This window comes from Mustela nivalis (genome assembly GCF_964662115.1).
Source record: "Mustela nivalis genome assembly, chromosome: 6".
In the NCBI taxonomy this organism is placed as follows: domain Eukaryota; kingdom Metazoa; phylum Chordata; class Mammalia; order Carnivora; family Mustelidae; genus Mustela; species Mustela nivalis.
Window position 1 is genome coordinate 146,973,590 of NC_139025.1, and position 24,375 is coordinate 146,997,964.

Genomic DNA, 24,375 nt, shown 5'->3' on the forward strand with positions numbered 1-24,375 from the left:
GGGGAAGAACAAACAGATGTTTTAAAAGTCATTTTTATTTGTTGAACAAATAGGAGTAGTGTAAGAATTTCTGATCTTGATAGAAAGGCAAACCCACTGTAAAGATGAGGTATATTTTTTCCCCATTTTTCCTTAGCCCTGCTATATGTACATGTAAATTTTGCATACTTATGACCTTAGATTTTAACCCTAGGTTTTACCTGGTTTTTTTTTTTTCCAGTGTATCATCAATCTGTATTTCAGCCTTTACCATGGTCTTCATAGTTAATAGCATGGCCTTGGCCTCAGGTTGACAAACCGTGGTTTTTTTTAGCCACTCCCATATAGTTGGTAATATCTGTTTGTTTTTTAAAATACTGTGAAGTTGCAAAAAGCAGTTTTGACATGACATGCAGTTTCCTCAAGCCACAGTACTAAGAATAATTGGGGATCATACTGGCTTGGTATGTTCCTATTTCATATTCAGTACTAGGCAACAGAGGAACTGCCTTTATCAAAAACAAATCTGCTGTGCCACTGTTCTTGAAATCATGAACCCGTAATTGAAAGTGGTAAGCTAGATTGAACAGAGCCTGTCTGGGGGAATAAAGGACACCATGTAAATTCTCAGTACGAATTTCAGGCTCAGGAGCTTCAAATGACAATTTGCAAATGACAAGACTTTACCATACTGAGTAGGACTCCCTTTTATTCATGTACATGAGGGGGGATGGAAGCATACCTCTACCCCTCTCAAGACCCTTTAAAAATATCTTCTTCAGCTAAAGATAGTCAGTGTGCCCTTATAAAATAAGGTTTTTGAGGGTCACCTTTCTAAAATAAGTTCATAATTTAGGACAAGCCATGTTGTATATTCTTTTTTTTTTCCAAAATTTTTCTAACCCTTCTCATTTCTTTTTTTTAAAGATTTTATTTATTTATTTGAAGACAGATTACAAGTAGGCAGAGAGGCAGTCAGAGGAGGAAGCAGGCTCCCTGCTGAGCAGAGAGCCCGATATGGGGCTCGATCCCAGGACCCTGGGATCATGACCTAAACCGAAGGCAGAGGCTTTAACCCACTGAGCCACCTAGGCACCCCCATGTTGTATATTCTTGACTGTCTTATCACTCCAGTGGATATGTACCTACAAGAGAAGAAAGTGGTATCGGGGACTAGCAAAAATCCATTTGTATTTCTTGAGATCAGCTTTTCATGTGATCTTAGGAGGGCTGGAGCGGCAGCGAGTTCTCTCCAGCAGGAGTTCTGTTTCTAGGTGTCAGTGACATCTTTTCCCATGGGCAGCTTTTATAACTATCTTCCCTTTCCTCCTAGAAAACAAATGTTAAGCAGATGGACAGTCCTATGCGCTTAATGGTGACGGCACAGGATCCTTCAAGTCTGCCCAGTGCCCGAGATCCAGATGGCCGGTTTCTTTGCTGCACGTCGGATCCCGGGGACAGCCAGCCACGCTTGTCTCTACCTGAAGACCCTGAGCCTCATCCGTGTGGCCACAGGAGCCCTGTGGGGGAGACTGAAAGTTCCTCCAGTTTGTCAAGTGTGGCAGCGGAAGAGAATACAGACTGTTCCTGTAAGAAGGAAACCGAAGGTGTGGGAGGAGCAGGGGACGAGGTGGAGCCCTCACTTACTGCGGACTGTGGAGCGGTGTCTGATCCCAGCAGCCGCCTTCTGAGCATACCTGCTAGTGGAGGAGAGGCCACAGGAGACTTTCCATCCGGTCAAGTCAGAAATGGAGAAACTGGAACAAAGTCTTCTGCACCGGTCACAGACCAGGAGTCTCTAAGCACTGGAGACCACCTCCAGCAGGGAGACATGGCCATGCAACCGGGCTCCGCTCCCACTCCGCATTTCTCTGGAGGCGAACTGGCAGTCAGCGTCGCAGGGACTGCAGGGGAGACAGAACGTGGTCTCCCGAACGTCAGCGCCGCCATCCAGAAGGATGTGCTTGAAGTAAGGGAAGGTACAAAGGAAAAGTTTGAGGACTCTCCTATCAGCACAGCCGGAGCCTCTGACGTAAAAGTCACAAGGCAGCCTGCAGATAAAGCCGCTGCTCCCAACTGCGTCTCTGCCAGTGGCTCCCCGGGTGCTAACGAACCTGCTGAGTCTTTACTTGCTTCTAGGAAGGGAGAAGCCTCCCCTGTGAAATCTGCAGAGACAGAAGCTTCCAGAAGTTGTGAAGGGAATGCTGGGGCTCCCGCGGGTCAGAGCTCCCCGGTAGCTCCAGCTGCTGCAGAAGACACGACTTCAGATGGGCTCGGTCCTTCTGCTCCCTTGGCAGGCACAAGTGAGGCAGCGTCCCCCTCCGATCTGACATTCCCAGGGCCACGAAAAGACGCGCCGAACGAGAAATCGGAAACTGATTCATCGCCCATTCAGAGCCAGATCAGCCAATCACCCCTCTGTTCTACACCTGGAGGGGACACTCCATGTGCCACCCCTGCCCGTGGGCAGAGCACAGTGACTGCTGGGGGCGTCCTGGCTGTGGAACACTGTGGTGGCATAGGTACCCAGCCTGAGGGCACCGCCCCAGGACTGCCCCCTACACAGCATCTCCCCCCGGCCCTCTGCTGTGAAGGTCCCCAGGCTCACACAGCCACTCCTGACCCTCTAAGAGGCACCCAGGAACAGGCGGAATTTTGTCCTCTTGAAGTTTCGGATAAAAAGGGCCAGAGAAAAGATTGGAATCTCGGAAAAGCTTTAACAAATATGCTTGAGGTGCAGCCACAGGTGCTTGTCCCCAACGCCGGGAAAGAACTGATGCCAGACCAGGCCGTGACATCAGACAAGACTTCTCTGGCAAGCAGGCCAGGCAGTGAATCAGTAACCAAAGATGACGCACTTTCTCTTGTCCCCTCCCAGAAAGAAAAGGGAACAGCAACTTCTGAACTCCATACGGCTACAGATGGTGGAGATGGCCCAGGCGGAGATTCGAGCGGTCCTCATAACCAGCCCTCAGAAGACGGTGCCGTAGGCCTGCCCGTACCCTCCACTGCTCTCCATCGTCGGCCCAGAATGGGGAATACCAGCCCCATGGGACTTAGTGGTGAACATGGGGCTCCCCACCTTTCAGCAGCCCCCGAACTTCTGGATCTCGAGGGGGGCACTGACGCTTCTCTGCTGCGTGTGGGTAAGGCCACCGTGGCCTCCGATTCCGTTCTGACTGAGGTAGGAAAGACTCTGGTGGTTCCAGAAAGCTCTGAAGCTCAAGGACAAGATAGTGGGGATAAATCAGTGACTTGTGCCTCTGTTAAGGAAGACACTTGTTCCTCAGGAGCGTTTCAGGAAGAGCGGAGAACACCATCTCCCGGACAGGAGGCACTGGGGTTCTCCGGAGAGCTGAGTTTGGCTGTCTGCGCCGAGGACAGAGCACTTGAGGGCGGCAGTCCCCGGGGCGCAGCCTTGGCCTGCCTGAGCGCAGAAACTGAGTGTAACCAGGAAGTGGCCCCGCCAGTCTCACTGCTGACTGAAGGTGGGGCTGCACAGAGCCTGGTGCCACGGGGAGCAAGTCTGGCTGCAGACCCACACCAGGAAGCCTCGGGTGCAGAGCAGAGCGGCTCGGCTGCATTGCCAGGTGTATCACCAGAGGGAGCTGGGGCTCTTGCTTGCAGTCAGTCTTCTGCTCTGGATATTGGCGTGCAGAACCCTGAATCCCAAGGTAAAAGCCGTGCTGGTGAGGTGAGCGGAAATGTGGGGTTGGATGTTGCTGTGGTTAATGCCACAGAAGATACTGTCGGGACCAGAAGAGAGGCTGTATCACACACCACCCAAGACCTCCCGATTTCAGAAGCCTTGAGCCAGGAGAAGACTGTGGTCCTGGATTTGCCGGGAGCCTCAGCAGACGAAGGTGTGATGGACCTGCAGGGCGCCGCCGCTCCCGAGATGGTGCCTGTGGGTTGGAAGGAGGCAGACCGCAGCAGTGGCGTGGCCGATGGCAGCGGGGCACAGGTGGATGCTGACACGCGCCACGTCCTCCAGCAGCCACCTGCCAGAGAGCTCCCCACCGACACCGGACTTTCAAAAGGTGGTGAGCCGGCCCCAGGCAGGGCAGGGGGCACTCCCCCTCTACCCTGTGCCGTGTCTCTGCCCGAAGGAGCAGGCTCCATTGAGGAGGCTGCGAGTCGCATAGTGGAGGCCGTCCTGGACCAAGTCAAGTCCTCGGGAGTCCTGATCACTGGGCGGGGGACTGGTCACATGTCACCATCCAGCCCTTCAGAGTCAGGCCCAGTGACTGAGTATCCAGAGAGTGCTTCTGCAGGCCAAGGGAGCTCTTTCCTGCCTGGGCGGACCCCACACATGGGCAGTATCTGCGAGGAAGCCCCTGGCAGCTTTGCAGGGGGTTTGGCTGAAAGGAAGAAGCTGGAGAAGATGGTTCTGGCCGCTGAAGGGTCTGGGCCCGCAACAGGTAAGCAAAGCAGAATACAGAAGTAGCAGTTTGAGGGACAGACTCTCTTAAGAACCTCAGAGATATGCTGGTATAGAAAGGAGGCCTCTTTGTGGTTGAGAAGCGTCTTTTCATTCATTGGGTAAATTGCCAAGTTTATAGTCGCCACCGTCAGAAGAGGGACGTTCTCAGGGTTGGACAGATTTTGCTTCCTGTATTGTAGACTCCAGGCCTGACTGATGAAGCCCGTAAACACTCTGTCTGCCATACCGGAGGAGTCGCAATTTTGCAAACCGAGAAAATTGGTCTCCATCGCAGGTGCTTTACAACGATAAAGGAATTTTGCAGATGTCTTTATTCACATGGCTTAGTCCTTTTTTCTAGAACTGAAAAGCAGTGTTGAAAAAGTACGTTTTACTTACGAGCCCAGAACGCTTTCCTTCCCTGTCATCCTAGTCTGTATTCTGAGCAAATTTAGAGTCAGGCTGGTTTCATGAAACAGCTGTAAGAGTCGTTCTACGTGAATGACCCTACATCCAAAATGGTGGTATTAGGTCATTGGTGAGGGCGGGGGTAGGACGGGGGAGGGGAAGGAGAGAACGCCCTCCTTTTCCTGCCCGCGGAGCTGACTTCCCGTTCCATTGCTTGATGCTTTTGGGCAGCAGTCTGGGAATCCGGGACTGTGTGCAGGGCAGGGGATGGGACGCAGGATGTCCGCCCAAGCCTGCTGAGCCGCTGTCACAGCGCACACGTTGTGTCTGCTTATCTCGGTGAAGCAGCTGCCGGGAGCCGATTGCTCACACAGCAGCCTGTTCCATCTGTGGGTAACCATGTCCAGAGAGAGCAAAGAGAAACCGCTGTGGCTTGGGGGAAATAAACTACGTGAATAAAACTTGTTCTTGGGGGTTGAAGCTGAAGCTGGAGTCCAAGGTGGCGTTGACCCCTGAATCGTTAAAGGTCTGTTCCATTCGTACTTTGATGCCGCCACCTGTTGCCAGGTGTAGACAGAGGACCGGTCTCCATGCTCACCCCCAGCCTGTGTAGGTAAGAAGTAGCCTGAATTGTTCTTATTGTTGGTTTGTTTTTGCTGCTCTTGTCATGTTTGAAAATCTCCTTAAGTGCAGTATGTGTTTAAAGTGTGGGGGTGGAGCATGTAGAGAAATGACCAACAGAACCAGAAAAGAAGTTGCTTAGGAAAAAGAGCAACTTGTGGTCCTCCCCCCACCCCCGCTCCCGATAAAGGGTTTTTAACCAATTAAGATATTTTTATTCCTGTTGAGGAATTTAAGCTTTAGGTATTACAGTATTTTTGGTGACTTGGCGTTTTTAGTTGTATTCGTGTTTTGGATTGTTAGTACTAGAAATTTGTTGGCTGCTATCTCAGGATTTAAATGAAAAGGTCTCTAATTTTTAAAATAAGATACAACAACAAGTCTATTTTGGGGGCCCTGGCAGGTTGACATTTCAGAAGAATGGGAGTGGCTGTAAGCTGATGCCTGGCTGTGTTCATTTGGGTGCTGTGTCTTTGGCCACATGGGCTGGAATTATTTGTCTTTCTGGCTCAGTAGTCCAAACTTAACCCGAGCAAGTGCAAATTCTGTGAAGTTTGGGTCTCTAATACCCGGAGAGAAAAGGTAGAAACTGGGGAGAATTTCAGACTTTGATTTTTGGTAGTTTGTAGTTAGGGTATAGATGCTATGAAGTGATTTTTAAGATTTTTAAGGTTTTAGGAAGGAAGATGAGTTGTATGAAATTTCCTCAGTATCTCTGGGTTTAGGCTTGATTGATGTGTGGGCGAGTTACTGGTTCTGCTACCAAGAAGAGTCATATGTGTTCAGTGCTCATGGTCTTATGTTACAGAGAGAAGTAGCCAGTGACCAAGAAATAGGGGCTTTCTTCAGAAGAAAAAAAAAAAAAAAAGGCAGAATTGGGGAAAGTCCCAGGTCACATTGCCCTATAGAAAAAGCACCTGAGTCTGATCTCAGCCAAAGGGTAATTTCTGGGAAGTTTACCTTCCATTCATGGATTAAACCACAGTGTTTTGTGAGTGAAGAGATGTCGGGTAACTGCTGACTTGGAAGGAGCCGCGTGGCACTGGCTTCTGTTTGTAGATGCTGCCAGATAGAAATTAACATGAGAAAACACAGAACTGCCCGTTATGAGGAGGGGATACGGCCCTTCACTCATCCTGACCATCCATCACCATGGTTTGGGAAGTTAGTCCTCTGGGACTCAGCCAGGCCAGGCTGCAGAGGGGGCTGGTGCCCCTCGTGTCTCAGTAACCACTATTCATGGTCGTGATTGGTTGCTGCCTGCTGAGACACATATTTTCCCTTGCTGGGTCTAGGATAAGAAGGGGGTGCCAAAAATCACTTCCCCAAATACATAAAATAGAAGTCATCAACAACCCAAAAAATTAGTCTTATTTAGAAATGTTTTGATCAGTGAGTAATTCTAAGGGTCTTGCTTAGGTTTTTTTTTTTTTTTTTCCACTTTATTTACATTTTATGAAATGTAACATAGGTTTTTGTTCTTTGGGCAAGGAAGCTTGTTTAAATTGCTAGTAAGATTGTGTAATTATAAATAAGGGAATTTATGAATGCTCATCTGTAGGACTGTAGCTTTCTAACCCAAAGGAGACATTTGGGCATGTCACAGTGTGCTGTAGAATAAACTCTCTTCTTTGGTGAAAGAAACTTCTCTGCCCTTTGGTGTATGGAACATTTTTTTTCTGCCAGAGTAGTGGCATGACGAGATTGAAATCGGCCAGAGAAAAATTTCCACACGAAATTGACATGATAGTTCTTTTTTTATTTGTATTATCGAGGTGAATTTTAAACGTCCAGTCTCAGCCCCCTTTAAAAAAAAGAAAAAAGTCAAAGGCTCAGTTTGTCTCAGACATCAGGTTACCACTTTCTTCCTGTATTTGCTTGACCATATGGTGGTCAGGTAACAAAACCCACTACTGTTTGGTCTAATGAGCATAATTCTAAAGAAAACATATAAAAACATTTTGTTAAGAAAAGGAATTCCTCGGGGTGCCTGGCTAGCTCAGTTGGTGGAGTGTATGACTTTTGATCTGGGGGTTGTAAGTTCAAGCCCCATGTTGAGTGTAGAGATTACTTAAAAATCATTTTAAAAAAAAGAAGAAAAGAAAAGAAAATTTTTTGTGATTATGTTTTGATTAGGGAAGAAATAAAAATTAAAATACAGAAAATATATTATTTAGTAGAATATTCCAGTCCGTTGCAGTGATGGTTAAATGAGTGTGCGCAGTATGTTTTTAAAGAAAGTCAGACTCCTCTAAAAAGGTTTTATCTCATTCAAGACACATCTTTCCTGTGTCCTGTGCAAATATAAACATCTCTGGCTTCTTGGGTGATAATCAAGATGGACCACCTAGCCTCAGCTATTGATCTGTTTCCTCAAAGCTTGTGAACTTACTCTCCCATACACAGCACCACACTCACGGATTTGTCAGGAAGAGTCAGTAGTGAAAATGGAAGTTCAGCAGACATTGGCTTGCACGTCTGCTTAGCTACAAACCCGTGCAGAGGCGAGGGGAAAACCATGTGGACCTCGTGATGAAGGAACAGCTCAGCGCAGGGCCCGAAATGACACCAGCTGCGAATGAATACTTTTCCCATTTTGCACAAAAGCAAAAGCAAACAGAACACGTGAAGCCTGGATGTGTTGTGTAAATACTAAAACACGGGCCCTGGTTTTTCAGACGCACTTTGTAATCCCCTTGTTCTCTTCAGAAATGCCAGACTTGAAAGCTGCAGATGAAGTGGATTGTCTGAGTAATGCCAGGGCGAGCTTGGCCTCTGCAGAGGTGGTCGTAGGAGCCGCAGCTGCTGCGCCTGACGTGAAGCAAGGCCTCGCGACCCAGGCGGTAAGTGGCAGTTAAGTCTACAGGAGCACAAAATGTGTTTAGCCTGGTCTGATGGGTCTGATGTATGGCCTTGGTTTGTTTTGTTTTGTTTTGTTTTTTGGTTTGGTTGGGGAACTTTTTTTTTTTAACGAGAGTATTTCCCCCCTTGCCTCTTTTCCCATCACGTGGAGATGTATCTTTGTGGCTCTGTTCAGCTTTCACACACACAGGCACCGCCCAGTGCAGGTTTGGAACGAGCCCTTCTGCCTGGGTCCCTTGGAGACTGGAATGGAAAAGATATTTCCTGGGAGCACGAGACTTGGGTTTGTCATTGTGTTTAACGTGTCACAGAAAGGGATCTAGGAACCCCTTAAACCTGACTGTTCTTTCTTTATATAGAAACTGATAGGAAAAAATGAGATTTTAATTTAGCATTCATGACCGTCTAAAATGTGTAACATATCATTTTTAGTGACCAAAAAAGTTACACTAGTTTTTTTCGAGCAGCTTTACTGAATTATAATTCACACACTGTAAGACCTACCCGTATCAAGTGCCTGGTTTAATCGTTTTCAGTAGATTTCAGAGCAGTGGTCACTCCTGTCTGATTTCAGAACACTGTCATCATCCCAGAAGGAAACCTCCTATGCTTTAACAGCCCGTCCCTCCCCACTGTCCGGCTCCCGGGTGTCCCTCATCTCCCTTCTGCCTCTAGCATCTGCCCCTTCTGGAAAGTCACATGGGATCATATAGTTACTGGGATTATATATAACTACATGGTTTTTCACAAGCAGTTTCTCTGACTTAGCTTACTCTTTCAAGGTCAAACTATGTTGTAACACTGATTAATATTCTGTTTCTTCTCATTGCCAAGTAATACTCCATTCTGTGGACTGGCCACGTTTGATCTTCTTGTTTCTACTCTTGGGCTGTTTTGAGTAATACTGCTGGGAACCTTTGTGTACAAGTTTGTGTGGATGTATGTTTTTGTATACCCAGCAGAGGATTTGCTGGGTCACTGGTAATTCTTCCATCCAAGTACTAACCAGACCCAGCTTAGCTTTTGAGATCAGACGAGATCGGGTGCGTTGAGGGTGGTATGGCCATAGACGGTCACTGGTAATTCTGTATTTAATATTCAGTAAGTTTTTAAAAATGTTTTTTCTTTGGGTTCTTGAGATTCTTTTTGTTTAAAAGCTGTTAACTTAAAACAAGGGAACAAACAAACTTGTTGAGAGAAAAACAGTGCTCTAAGCTTTAAAGTCCTTTCTGGTTAATAAAAAAAATAATAACCCTTTGGAAGCTGAAAATCAAGTTTTAAGACTAAATCATATTTCCCCTCAGAAAATCAGTCTTCTTTGTCTAGACTTGACAGGGCCCTGATCTTGCTCTTCAGAGGGTTACGTGGTACTTTTTCTTAAAGTTACCCTGGTAGGTAAACGGAACCGTACCCTACCAAGCTATTTCAAGTGTATGAACTGTGATAAACAGGCTTCATTTTATTGGCGTCCAGTGGTAGGGAGGTGCGGACTGTTGTAGCCGCTCCTCATTACAGATAATGTTCGTGACTAATGCCTGGGCGGCTACTAGTAGCGCAGGCAGCATTTAGACAAATGTTGCTCTTGTCCCTGGGGAAAGAAAGGCGAACACACCCTGCATGGGTACATGTGTGTCTTTGTTTCCAGAAGCCCCTAAAAAAGGGAAGGAACAAACTCACATCCTTGAATTCAAGTGCCTGTTTCTTCGTCTTGCACTGAAGAGAGCCTGCTGCTTGGCCATAGCCGCTTTGCTTTCCCAGGAGGGTTACCTCTATCCTAATTTTATCTTGTCCATTATAAGAAAACAGTACATTACTTCTTTTTTTTTTTTTTTTTAAGTTCCTCCTTTCCTTGTTCTCTTTCCTCTTTTCATTTTCCCTCTGGTTTTAGAGGAGTTGAGAGAGAGAATGCGCCTCTGGTCAGTCAGCGTCTCATGTCCCAGGTGAGAGAGCGCGCCATAACGGGCCCAAGGTCAGACCCAACCAGAATGGGAGCCAGGAGGCCGGCACAGCAGGGCGCGACCCTGCCGACTGCCCCAGGCTCTGTGGGTAGGCCTTCTGAGGAGGTTCCTGTGTGTCTGTGACCTGTCTGTTGCTGGGAAGTACTGGTGCCTTCCGCATTGTGTCTGCCTTTGCTTCGCTTGTTGGAGAAAATCTACATTTGTGCGTCTTCAGGTCTAGGAAGTGGTGATGTTTGTGCTCGCAGTGTTGTTGGATGGATGGGACATCTGAACACTGACCTCTCCCTCCTGTTGCTCTGGGGCACTGGCCCCATCTGCTGTGAACTGGAAAGATAAAGCATGAGCACACACTTTGATGTTCCCCGGGTCTCAGTTTCTCTTTTTCCTTTCCCATTGAACTCTTCGTATGCTATATTCACTGTGTAGGTTTTCAAGACATCCACAGACTTTTGGTGAAGGACAGAGTATGTTAAGGCTCTGTGGGACAGACTATGTCATGACTAGCTAGCTCGACTCTGTGGACGTAGCCACAGGCTACATGTAAACATGAGTGTGACTGGGCTGCAGTGAAACTTGGTCGATGGACCCTAAACTTGGAACTTCGCATAATATGTGGGTCGTGAAATATTCCTTTTTGAACAGTTTTTTTTTTTGTCACTCATTTAAAAATGTAAAGCCCACTCTTGGGATTTTTCATGGGCTACACAAAACCGTTAGCCAGTGAGCCCCTAGCCTAGAGAATGCTTGTGCGCCAACAGGTGAAGGACAGAGCAAGTACACTTGTTTTGTTTTCCACATTGTTCTGTTTTGTGGTGGAAACGTTCGGTGTTAGACTACACATTGGAAGGCAGAGAGTTCGCTTCTGAGTCTCTCCTGAATTAGCTTTTTGACTTTGTCTCTCCAGAGCCTGGCTTCCCTACCTCTCTTTATCTTCTGGCCTTAACCCCCCTGGACTGTGTGTTTGCTGTCTGAAAAGGGTTACTTTTCACCCTGAAAGGGTGAGCTTGAGACTGTAGTGGAGGGTGGAGTGGCATTAGTTTAATATTATTTAATCCTATCTTTCTGACACATGCCCAGCCTGTGTGTTGACCTTGGGAACAGGCCAGTCATTGCTTCATTGAATTACTGCTTCACTGAATCATCCTCTTCCAGTTTTAAAACAGAAAGAAGTTGTGTATCTCATGTTATTGTCTTGAAAACCTGTGGAACCATGGTGTATTTATGGCAGTTTTCTAGTAAATGTAAATGAGGAATCCGTTCTGAGTTCTTAGAGGACTCTCCCTGTTCTTCTCTAAGCACCTAAGGGTTGAAGCGCATACAGCCCTCCACGGAGTCTGGCTCTATCAAGTGTTTAAGGAATTTTGCATTCCTTTACCTGCTTGACCATCTGGCTGTACACAAACCCTTACTTGAAAAGTCAGTAATGCTTAAAATCATGATTCATAAAGGAATCCGTATGAAGATGAATGCTTGCGTATATTCTCCGAGAAACACAGGTATGTGTTAGATGCTGCAGGTTTCTCAGTAGACGATAGGTGGTCCAAAGAGATACCTTCTTCACTGGGTTGAAGATTATTCATAGTTCAGGAGGCCAAGGCATTCACTCACACATACCTGTTCCCATTAGTCATTTTATCAGCATCTTAATGGTTGCGCTTTGTTACTAAGTATGCCAACATTTTAATACTGGTCACAGTTTAATATTCAACCTTATCCCCTCTTACGTTACGGGTTTGAAGGTTCTCAGATTACCTTTTGTTGCCTGCCATTTTCTACCCCTCAGTGAGTTAATATCTATCAAGCTCTTAGAACAGGGCCTACCACTGTTATTATTTTTTTTTTTTAAGATTTTATTTATTTATTTGACAGAGAGAGAAATCACAAGTAGGCAGAGAGTCAGGCAGAGAGAGAGAGAGAAGCAGGCTCCCGCTGAGCAAAGAGCCCGATGCGGGGCTCGATCCCAGGACACTGAGATCATGACCTGAGCCGAAGGCAGCGGCTTAATCCACTGAGCCACCCAGGCGCCCCTACCACTGTTATTATTAATCAGTTCCCCAACTTCAGTCTCTGTTTATTTACGTAACCAGTGACATACGGTGGTCCCTAAATCAGACACGGTTTGTTTCTCAGTTACTGTTATAAGAGCATCAGGAACTCAGACACTAATTTGAGTTGGGAGACGTGGAGCTTGTTGTACCTCTGGGACCTTTAGAATTTGAATGGACCTTAAAGTCTCTGCAGTCTCAGCATTTTTACCTTATAGGAGAAGGTGGTTTCAGGATGGTTAAGTGACTGGACGTACTTCACAACTAATCAACTCTTTAAGCTAGATTAGGACTTAACTTCTTTTTTTTTTTTTTTTTAAGATTTTTTAATTTATTTGACAGGCAGAGATCACAAGTAGGCAGAGAGAGAGAGGAGGAAGCAGGCTCCCCACTGAGCAGATAGCCCAATGCGGGGCTCAATCCCACAACCCTGGGATCATGACCTGAGCCGAAGGCAGAGGCTTTAACCCACTGAGCCACCAAGGTGCCCCTTAACTTCTATTTTAATAGTGTTTCTCCTATACTGTGGTTTCTAGAAAAGTCAAACAGGGAGGTTCTAGTTTTTAGGAATCTGGTTCACCTGGATGGGTTTTTGCATTCTACCCCAGAAAGGTGCTCACCCATATGGTGACTCTAAGGCCGCTACATTATACTACTGTGTTTTCAGTGGTGGTTGGAAAAATTCCTCTGGCCGTTTTAGGACATAAGTGATTCACTTTAAAATAAGTCTCATGTTCTTATCACAGTCTGTTAGCTGCAGCTGAATATCACCAAGATACTGTTTTGGTGCAGAAATTACTAAGATTTTCCAGACCTGCCTTTTATTTCCTAAAGAATGATTTGACTAGGTATAGAGATGACATTGGATACTTAAATGCGGAATAAAAAGCCTTCTGGGACCATTCTTTTTGAGAATATGCACCACGGTGATCAGGAAAGAATTCTGACTACTGCTCCCCTGCCCGAGGGCTGCAGACCAGCCTATCCCATGTCTTTTAGGATATTTTACCCTTCAGTATGTAGCCAGGTTCATTAGGAAGGAACTTGCTTCCCTGGGGTGTCTATTCATTGCAGTATCTCTGTAATAATTACTTTTCCAAATGCTCATCACATAAGCTTATTAGCCATTTGGAACAGTTAATTCAGCAGGCCCGTATATCTTGTCAGGATGCCTGTGGTCCTAGCCGCCAAACACTCCCGCACAAATATGCCCAAGCACAACTATAAAATCCCATATGTTGAGTATTAGGTTACTGGGAAAGTCTACTCTTCATTTAACACACAGTCCCCAGTCAAGAAAACAATGCAAACCCAAACCGTTCTTCCTTTTTTAATAACTGCACAGCAAAACATCACATTAACTGAATTTCCCTTCTTAATTATTTTTACAACAGTATTAGTATTTGTTTCTTCAGGGTTGTGGAAAGGGCAGTGTTGAACTATTTCCGGTTAAAATCTCCTTGAATTCTCTCTGTATTTATTACTTCTAATAGAACACGGTGTTTTCTTTCTCTTGTCTCAAGGGGGCGAGCTTGCATTTTCTTCTCTAGTCAAGGAGTCTGGCTAAAAACTTTCGCTTTGTGTGGCTGGTCACAGCCTTCTTGCTCGGCAGCCGTAGGGAAATATGGCAGCGCTCAGGCTTTTTGGTGACTAACTGAACAAGCCTTAACACTGATATTCAAAATGGCGTCCACACCATACCCTCTTATTTAAGTTTTCAGTTTCAAGAAAGGTCCTTTTAACGATGTCTCTGCTATCATATTTACGTATATAGTTTTGTGGCGTGTCACCTAGGGAAAGGCAAATTGGCCTCTTTACAAGACGCCAATAAGTCTTCTCTGCCTGTATTTGGCATTTAAAAGAGCCAGGCCTCCCTAATTATCCCTTATGGGTCTGGCGCTAGAGCTCACTTCAACCACAGGAAAACTTACTCCTCAGCTTTTTCATACAGATTTTTTTGGAGATATTCTTTCTCTGCGTCTCCTCTGAAATGGAGTATTTCCAGGAAATTCTGCAAATATTCTAGCCAAGTAGTTGCCAAAAAAAGAAGTGCCTCAAAGAACCACAGCTTCAGCTATAAAGTCAAAAGTTAAAAAAGTATAACCTTAGTGTAAAAGTATCTTCAGATAATATATGTAAAAGTGTAATTTAATGGTCTGACTCAAGGTTTTTAAGTGACCTTGAGCAGGTTATCTAATTTCTCTGGCCTGTTTTCTCCTTTGTTATAATGGTTAGGGACTCTGAAATTTCAGCCCTTAATTTTGGACAAGTGGTCAAATATTGGGAGGTATCATATCTTGTGTGTTGGACTAGAAGGATAATTGTGAAGGACTTTTTTTTAACTGAAGTAGAGTTGACACACCATGTTTCATGTAAAAACACTGATTGGATGACTGTGTGTCAGATTATGCGAGGAACTTTTTAAAATCACACTGTTTAATGGCCAGATTCCTAACTAATAACTTTTTCCCTGAACAGTTCCCAAGATGTTTTGCTGAGTCTTAAATTGTATTAATAATCTACTCTATGGGGGGCCTGGGTGGCTCGGTGAGTTAAGCCTCTCTCTGCCTTCAGCTCAGGTCATAATCTCAGGGTCCTGGGATCAAGCAAGCCCCGCTTCAGGCTCTCTGCTCAGCGGGGAGCCTGCTTCCTCCTCTCCCTCCCCCTGTGCCTGCCTCTGCCTACTTGTGATCTCTTTCTCTCTGTCAAATAAATAAATAAAATATTTTAAAATCTACTTTTTTCTCTCACACAGAACAGCTTGATCAGAGGTCATATGTACATTTTGAAAGGAGAGCATGTGCCTTTTTTTTTTTTTTTTTAAATCTTCTGTTGGGACAAAAGAACCAAATCTGATTCTTATCACTCTGCTGGCCCATTTTGTACACTGCTCATTTCACTTCCGTTCATTCTTATCTCATTATTTTGACAGTCAAGGATAGTAGCCAAGCATGATGGAAAGTTTATGGAGCCAAATAAACCGAAGTTTAATCCCAGTTCTGCCACTGGATCTGTCGCCTTGATCCATTTGTTTAGAGGCTCAGTTCCCTCCTCTGTAAATTTGGGATAATGATGTCCTCCTCAAGAATTATTTGTACTAATCAGAGTTAGTGGAGTGGTTATCATATAATAGGCATTTTATCAGCGTTTGGTAGAATTCTAAACCCATTTTAACCTAAGAATTATCAGACCCACGCTTAAGACTAGAAATGAATGATTTTAGGCAGGTGATGGTTGAGATGGTCTTGGAAGAAATGACCGGTTCTGTCAGGCCACTGTGGTCAGTTACCATGCCACGTGTTATTTATGGGAAGGGGGTACGCTGATTTACCCAGTATTTGTTTCAGCATGTGCCCACTGAACTTGGCGCTGGGCCTCAGGTCTGCTACAGTGAAGACCGGTCAGCCTGCTTCAGAGACTGCTGTCCAGCAAGAAGAGACCATTATCAAACCAGTAGGTAGGGTACAGGGTGGTGAGCGTTAAAGTAGAGCTGCACAAACCTCTCTCTCTCAGGTAAATGACACTTTCTTCGCTCCAGGTTCCTGTGCACGCCCTGGAGGGAGGGAAGTCTCCAAAGAGTGTGCTGTTTTTATAGGGTTTACCTCACATGGTTCTCCACCTTTCAATTTAAAAGCTGATTATCTTTTCTGAGAGTGAAGATAGTGCCTGCTGTTAGAAACACAGGCGTGGCTATACCCACTATTTCTACCAGTAGACTTGGAAGGGCCACCACCCGGTGCTCTCTTAGAATAATAGTGTGTGGGGGTAGCTGGGTGTCTCAGTTTCAGCTCAGCTCAGGTCTTGACTTCAGGGTCATGAGTTCAAGCCCCACCCTGGGCTTCACGCTGGGTGTGGAGCCTACTTAAAGAAAAAAAAGTACCATATTGCTTCTGATCCTACATTCTGTGTTCGGCTTACTGACATCACGTGACTTCGCAGCTACTTGTTTTTGCCTCTTAAAAGGGGAAACTTTCATCATAGAAAAACTAAGAGAAAAATGTCATTTGATTTGTAAAGAAAGGCTTATCAAGTCCTTCTCAGGGATACGCATGACTGGGGAAGTCACAGATTTCTCATAGTAGGTTTTGTAAGAAGATGCCTGGTGATGTCTTGCTCTCGTTGGCCACCAGCAGAATAACATGTGCCTGTTGTATTTGGGTTTGTTGGCTTTAAACAGAAAAGTTTCCAGGGTACTGATGTCAATATTTCTGATCTCTTCAAGCTGTTCCATTTTGGCATCTAGCTTGTGGCCTTGATTTTGTTCATTTAGAAAGCATTAAGTGAATGCTTTCCCCTTTCAAGGCATTGTATCAAGTAGCTAGAGGATTTTCTTAGAAGATAAATATTGTCCCTGTTTCTGACTTATTTAAGTAAAGAAAGCGTGTGTGCACAGACATAATCCTAATATGTGAACACAGTGTAGGAGACATGCCATAGGAACCATTAACATGCTTTAGGGGTTTACAGAGAAAAGACTTTTTTTTTTTTTTTAAGTAGGCTCCATGCCCACTGTAGAGCCCTCTGTGGGGCTTGAACTCACAACTTTGAGATCAAGACCTGAGCTGAGCTAAGAGTCAGACACTTAACCGACTGAGCCCTCCAGCTGTCTGAGAAATGGCTTCTTGAGAAATGCTTGTGTGAAATGTAGTAAGGTTTCCTTGGTAATAACCACATTGTAACACATGTGGCATAAATATTCACTGGAAAGAATAGGGGTAGATTGAGGGAGCCTTTGATATGCTTTCCAGCCTTAAACAGCCAATTCTGTTTGCTTTCACTATGTATGTGCCCCCTCGAAGATGATAGAATTGCCTGAGCGTTGCCAGAAATGCCCTAATTTGTAAGGTAACTGTGACCTGGCAGTCATCCAAGTTAAGAAAAAAAAAATCCCATTAGGAAACTGAGAAAAATAACATGCCCAGTATGAACGACAGAAGTATTTGGTAGTATGTGAACCATATGGGAATTAAAAAGAGTGGTACCTTTGTGTAAATATTTCCATTCAACCAGCGTCAATCCATGCTTCCCCCTCCTTGGCCTCTGTCATTTCATGCAGTGATAGAGGAGTTTTGCTTCCCTTCCGCGGACCCCTGCCCCAGAGCCATGTCGCTGCTGTGGAACTAGAGGATTGATGTGACGTGGTCATAAGTATTACCTCAGTGCCACCTGTGTAGTCTTCCAGACAAAGTCAGTCAGTGCGGAAAGTACCTGCCGTGACATCTAGATGAACATATTTAACATACTCTGAATTTGTCTCACTCAGAAGTCACAGCGAGCCAGAATATTTAGTATGTTGCTCTTCATTATCTGTAGTTGGCTTTCTGTCCTGACGGAGTCATTAGGATTGTCCTGTATTTAAGAGTTTTCAAAGCCTACTCCTTCTGGTGTTAGCGTTTGGGGTTGAACTGAGGTGTAGTAACGAAACAGATTTTTCATGTGTGCTTCTTGAAATTTCTCTTGAAGGTAGTTGCAGAAGATGATTTCTGAAAGTATTTGAACAAATAGTGGGACTAATTCTAATAAATGTAGAGCCTCCCAAAGTGGACACTCGAAAATATTTGGATGTATAAATTTGACTTTTGACCTTTCATTTATTTGAGGTACATACCCATACATATGTGTGGGTGATTATTTGCAGCATAGAACACGAGATACCCGTAGCATCTGGGAGAATTTTGCTCAACCCCTTCCTTGAGGCAGGAAAAAAAAAATGGAGATAATTAGTAGAAAACTGTGGATTATTCTATTGCTTGGAATTCTTTTTGAAGAAGGCTAAATAACTGGGAAAATGTACTTGGTTTGGAGATGTCCCGCCACCCCCTTGGTTAATTTATAAAAATACAGAGCTTAGGGGATCATAAGATCTGCAATGGAGCCAGTTAAAGGTCTTTTCTATTTATATTCCAGATTCTCTAACTACAGGAATCTAGAATCTTCCAGAAATCATCGTTCTCATCTTGGACTCTTAGCATAAGGAGGAACTGTCATCTCTATCATGCAGTCTGTACCCTTTAATTTGCAAGGACGGAATTTGAGCCGAGAGCGCTCAAGGGGTCTGCCCTTGTTTGCCCAGCTGGTTAATGCTAGAGCCAGGCCTAGGATCCTGAACCCTGGGGTCAGTCTTGTGGTCCAACCTCTCCCTCTTGCCCACCTGCCTCAGAGATCAGCTCCTGAGTGTCCCAGCAGGAGCTGAGGCACCCCGCGAACCTCTCCCAACGTTTCTGCTGATTCCCAGGACTGCGCTTACTCGCTGTGGACACCCCTTATGTAGCAGCAGCCCGACAGCTCAGTGACCGCGTGCTGTCTCATTGAGTCCTGTTCTCCCTGCCCTCACCCTGAGAGAAATCATGGAAGGGCACAGCTGAATCTGTGCCTCGAATCCCGTGTTGTGGCTGACACACTGTGTGCATCTGCTGCCCAGGGCAGCTGGGGGTGGTGGCGGGGACAGGGATTCTGGGGCACACCCTTCAGCATGCTGCCGTCCCTCGTAGATGCTAGCGTGCTTGTGGATGGGCCGCGTGCAGGTCACGAGGTAGGGCGATCCGGATGGATTTGAGCATCCTACCTCCTTGTCGCCTCCTTTCTAAAGCAGGACATCTTTATAAATTCTGTATGCTTGTTCTGGGTTAGCTTCCCTGTCCTGTAATGAAAACTGTTGCCCACCGAGACAGGGGGACTTTAGTCCAAACAAGCCCACATGAGTCACTCAAAAGTCTGGTTAATTGGATGATGTTTCCTGGTAATCCCACAGGAGAGGAATGACCAGAAAAAGGAGGAACGTGGTGCTTGTCGCGCCCTTCACTGGGGCCACCTCCCAGTAGCCCTGGAAAAAGCTGAATTGTAGGGCCCCCTATCCAATGCCCTTCTTTTCTCCATTTCTGTGGAAATAGTAACTTACAGAACATGTGCTTGTGGTCGGTTTCATTTCTGACATCAATTTATTTCTTTGCTGTCCTTCCTGATTATTTTGCCACCAACCAAAAATTCTATCATATTCATTTTCCCCATTGAATCATCTACAAGCTAAGCTCTTTTTATGCAGGAGGGCCTGGGGACAGAGAGTAGGTTGGTGTCGGGTCTCTCCCTGCCATGCTGGGCTAGTGGGTCAGCTTTAGGTCTTAAAAGATTGGACCAAGGCCCGGACCAGTCTGGAGGCCGATGAGGGACAGGAAGCCCTGAAGCCCACATGGTGTGTAGCCTCCACTTTGTGGGAAGCAGGACATTCATTCTAAGAGGCTCAGGAGTTTTTCCTCTCATTCCACCCCTATGAGGCCAGGGACTGTGGGAAGCCACAGGCGGGCTTGTCAGCAGGGAAGCATGGAGAGAACGAACACACAAACACACACACACATCCATGCATGAGATCCTTACTTTAAACATTTATAACAAAGATTCCAACAATAAATTATGCTGTTAAAATGCAATCCTTTCCTGCAGGAGTTACTGTTTTGCATTTCCAAAACTAAATTGAGCCTTCAATTTGCAGACTTGCACTGTTTTGTGCACTGAACCCTGTTCAGAGAAACTCGGGATACCGTGGTAGGCAAAATGAGTAAGAGATAACCCATCCCACAAGAGGCTCTTTTGGGAGAGATGAAGTAATGAAGCAGGAGTTGACACCTGGGTCATGGGAACTCGGAAAAGGAATTATCCATTGTTTAGGCCTCTGCACCAGTGTCCCTCCTACTGTTCACTTTTGGTGGCATTAAGTGGAATACTGCTGAAATGTTTCACTCAAGGGATTTTCCCCTGTTGACAGCATTGCTGGCCTTAAAATAGGGAGTCAGTCTTTTCGTTCCAGTTCCAGAAAGTGATGCATGTGTCATGATTGTTTGCCACGAAACAGTTCCTGTCCCTGTCTGCACCATACACAACACAATAGGCTATGTTCCTTCCTAGGAGTCATTAGGTTTCCCTAATGGGATGATCTAAAGGAGAAAAATAGAGCTCTGGCCCTCCTCCCTCATTAGTGCTGAAACCTGGTGCTGTGTCTGCTTCACATCAAAGTCATGGCTTGTTTTTCTGCTGGTCTGAGACTGTTCTTTCCTCCTCAAGTCAGGAAAAGGACTTAAATCCTGGTGTTCTTGACATAAACCCTTAATGCACTTGTTGTTGTGGCTGAATTCATTAAAAGGAATACTTGTGAGATGTGAGAAGAGATATTTCAAGACTGGCATAAAATAGAATGTGGAGGGGCGCCTGGGTGGCTCAGTGGGTTAAGCCTCTGCCTTTAGCTCAGGTCATGGTCTCAGGGTCCTGGGATCGAGCCCTGCATTGGGCTCTCTGCTCAGCAGGGGGCCTGCTTCCCCCGCCCCCGCCTGCATCTCTGCCTACTTGTGATCTCTGTCAAATAAATAAAATCTTAAAAAAAAAAAAAAAGAATGTGGACAGTGCTCTTAGGTTTGTCTTGTAAGGCAAAGGGTGTGTCCTTAGGCTTTGGGAAAGAGCTTAGGCGACCCCACCCTCATGGTCCCGCAGGCTTCTGTGAAGCCAGTAGAAGTTCTTAAGAGATGCTGGACAATGGGGAACGCGGGAGATTGACATCTGCACCGTAGTGTCATCATTAAAATGTATCTCTCCCTATTCACTTTGGTTTTAGTCTCATACTCGAAGCTGCTGTGGTTTTGGCTGTCCCTGGAAGAGGAAGGGGTTAGTGCCTCCTGATCCCAAGTTTGTTTATCCTTCCTTTCTGTTCCTGATGACGACCTCTACTGCCATGTGTCTTGTTTCTTGGCATGGCTCTCTGGGAAGGAGGATGGGTTAAACAAACGAATACAAAATAATGCATGCCCTTTTAAGAATATGATCTCGAGGGGCACCTGGGTGACTCTGTTGGTTGAGCTTCTGACTCTTGATTTCAGCTCAGGTCGTGATCTCAGGGTCATGGGAATTGAGCCCCTGCCCGACTCTGTGCTGGGCATGGAACCTGCCTAAGGTCCTCTCTCTCCTTCTCCCTTTGCCCCTCCCCCTACTCACACTCTGTCTTTAAAAACAAATAAATAAAATAAACTGAATATGCTCTCTGAATCAGTCTTGTTTTTGAAAAGGTTTAGACACTCTAGGTTCTGTAGTACAAGCCATTTTGTTGGTAGATAAATGTGAAGGTACTTTTGAATTGACTGACGTGAAAGGTGCCTTGATCCTTCCTTTTCAAGACCAGTCAGTGGGAAGCCTGGAGCAGGAAGGAGGGAGGTAGCAAGAAGGGAAGGGAAGGAGAGCTTTCACTTAGGGGAGTTGGGGAGGGGAAGCAGCAGGGTCACTGAACGGAAAAGTCTCCTGAGAGCGTCTACAACTGACCAGGCTCTAAAGGCTTGACACTAGGCAACAGCCGTGGGAAGACCCAGGCTGCCTGGTTCTTACAGCAGTTGTTGATGTAACTTATTGTCATTTATCACCCAGCAGAGAGTGGGGAAGGTGGGGATATAAAATGAGATTTTAATAAAAGAAGAAAGGACCAGCAAACTCTACTTTGTCTGGAAGGGATTTTATCATATAACCAATGAATTAAGTGTAATGAAGGGAGTGTGGTACAAACCCTTAAATAAGTTAAAAGTGGGACTTGAATCTTTAAAGACCAGGCCCTTACATTTAACCATATCCAGTTCCTCACAGGAGATGCCAACACTCTTCTCCCTCAGCGGAGCCACTGCTGGGCCACCTATAAGGTAGTAGGACTTGATCAGCATTCATTTCCACAAAATAAATACTCCTTTAGGAAGTTCTTTCTAATAAACAACTAGTAATTAAAACATTTGAGGAATGCATGTCATTGATTTTACTTTTTTAACAAGGTGACCTTTTCAAGGTGACCTTTCCTTTTGCCGCCCATCAAGAAAGCACGTATATTCTGATGACCAAAGGGAATAGCTGAACCGAGAGACAGCTCAGCTTTAGCAGAGAGAGAAAATTGTATGAAGTCTTCTACCACATTTTTAACTTCCATTCCCTAGAGCTGTGTCACCTGCCCCAGGTGTGGAGACCTTCTCGTAATTAGATTAGAACGTTTTCTCTCCATGGAACCTGTGACAAGTGACTCTTATGGGAATGGCACATGGACATAAAGCCTTCAGTGTTGGAGCTTTGATTTGGAAATCTTGGCTGCAGTATATTTCTGAAATGCCAGTGCTTTGGGGCAGCAGACAGGGGACACAGTTTGTCTTCCGCTTGGTGTCTCAGAATTATGTTGACATTGTTGACTGTTATGTGACCAAAATGTCCATCAGTGGACACGAATTCTGCTAGTCATACAGGAACTTGCACTGAAGAGTTACTCGCGTCATTTTAGTCAGTTTACCTGTTGGTCAGTCACCCAGTCTCTCAAAAATGGAACAATACCTCTTTGGCCATATGGTCACCTCGCAAGTGCCTCCCTGCTAAGTCCTTTCACACGTAGACCATTTTTTCCTAAAGAATTTTATGCACCTGTCAGAAAACCATTTTTGCTTTCCATTCCTGCTGTAGTTACTCTTAATTTATCAGCTTCATTCAAAAATATTGTGAAATTGTTTGAACTTCACTTTATCTGTAACTAAAGGCATTGGCTTCCATGCAGTCTCCTAAGCTAGAACTTTCATCCCAGATTATCACCCCACCCACCCACGACCAGCCCCCCCCCCTTTTTTTTCTTTGTCAAATTTAACCTGTCGCTTCAAACTCTGATTGAGAGGGGTCATGTCCTTATCCTTTCTCCGCTGGATTCTCTAGTTCTTTCTACCTTATAAACTCAGCAGTTCTTCAACTTTTTGGTCTCAAGATCCTGTTACACTTTTAACCATGATCAGAAACTCCAGAGAACTTTTGTTTGTATGGGCTATGCCTGCATATATTTACTACAGTAGAAATTAAAACTGAGACATTTAAAAAGTATCAATTCATTTATAATAGCAGTAACAGATCACTACTTGTTACTATGAAGGGCCATGTTCTTAAGGAAAATAAGTTCCAAAACAAAATTAGAAGAGTGGCACTTTAATTGGTTTTAATATAACTTCACCCAGTAGAGAACACTTGGATTCTCATAGCTTTTATGCATTTAACTTGTTACAGTATGGTGTTTGGTTGAAGAAAACAAAGAAAATCTAGTATCAAACAGATAAATGTTTGTAAAAGGGAGGAATATAGTAATCATCTTCTCAGATAATTCCATATTTTTATTTGCTACCAGGTCAGAATTGACAGATGATAAGCTCTTAAGAGTTATTTGCAGGGCACCTGGGTGGCTTAGTGGGTTAAGCCTTTGCCTTCAGCTCAGGTCATGATCTCAGGGTCCTGGGATCGAGTCCTGCATCAGCCTCTCTGCTCAGCCTCTCTTTCTCTCTGCCTGCCTCTCTGCCTACTTGTGATCTCTCTCTCTCCATCAAATAAATCTTTTTTTTTTTTTTAAGAGTTATTTGCAGTAGAATCTGAAGTCATATGGTTGAATTTTTTATCCTCTGCTTCTTTAAAAATCCACTGGTCTACCTTGTACTTTAGTGGATCTTTTAGCTGGGCATGATTTTCTAACCAAATGGATCAGTCATTGGGGAAGTACAGATTCATTGAGTAATGTACAACTCTTCCAAATGTTGAATGTCTTTTTCATGTTCAGTATCAGAAAATCGCCTTTGTTAAAATTACCACCAGTCTCATCAGAAATGGCTTTAATGGGGCGCCTGGGTGGCTCAGTGGGTTAAGACCTCTGTCTTTGGCTCTGTCCCGCATCGGGCTCTCTGCTCAGTAGGGAGCCTGCTTCCTCCTCTCTCTCTGCCTGCCTCTCTGCCTACTTGTGATCTTTAAATAAAATCTTTAAAAAAAAAAAAAAGAAAGAGATGGCTTTAAGTATCGGTAAATTTGGCAGTTTCACAGTGGCAAATATAAGTTTTCCAAAATTCTCATTTTTTACTTGAAAGTCTGAATTTTATCAGCAGTAAAGATTGCCAGTTGTTTCTCTGGAAAGACAGGTTCACTTTGTTCATTTCCAAGAAAATAACCTAAGTTCTGAATAAGCATCATTTGTTTGCCCGTCTTTCTAGTAAAAATGTTGTTCCATGAACAAAGGGGCTAGCTGAGCCCACAACTTAAGACTTGCATGAGTGAATAT

At 45.0% G+C, this 24,375-nt stretch overlaps 1 protein-coding gene across 3 annotated transcripts in view; it reads left to right on the forward strand.

Annotated features, from left to right (window-relative positions):
- LOC309867303 (A-kinase anchor protein 13-like) overlaps nucleotides 1-24,102 on the forward strand; it is a 191,023-nt gene extending 166,921 nt beyond the window's left edge. Inside the window, exons 7-10 of one of the 3 annotated variants that reach the window (XR_014313098.1) lie at nucleotides 1,313-4,400; nucleotides 8,141-8,274; nucleotides 17,353-17,444; nucleotides 18,204-24,102. Coding sequence is in view for 1 of the 3 variants with exons in the window: in XM_082736036.1 (XP_082592162.1) it covers nucleotides 1,313-4,400; nucleotides 8,141-8,274; nucleotides 17,353-17,355 (3,225 nt within the window). In the remaining 2 variants the exon portion in view is untranslated. Of the gene's footprint in view, nucleotides 1-1,312; nucleotides 4,401-8,140; nucleotides 8,275-17,352 lie in introns of all 3 variants that reach the window. The other 2 variants (XR_014313099.1, XM_082736036.1) reach the window with 2 other exon arrangements.
- The last annotated feature ends 273 nt before the right edge of the window (nucleotides 24,103-24,375 follow it).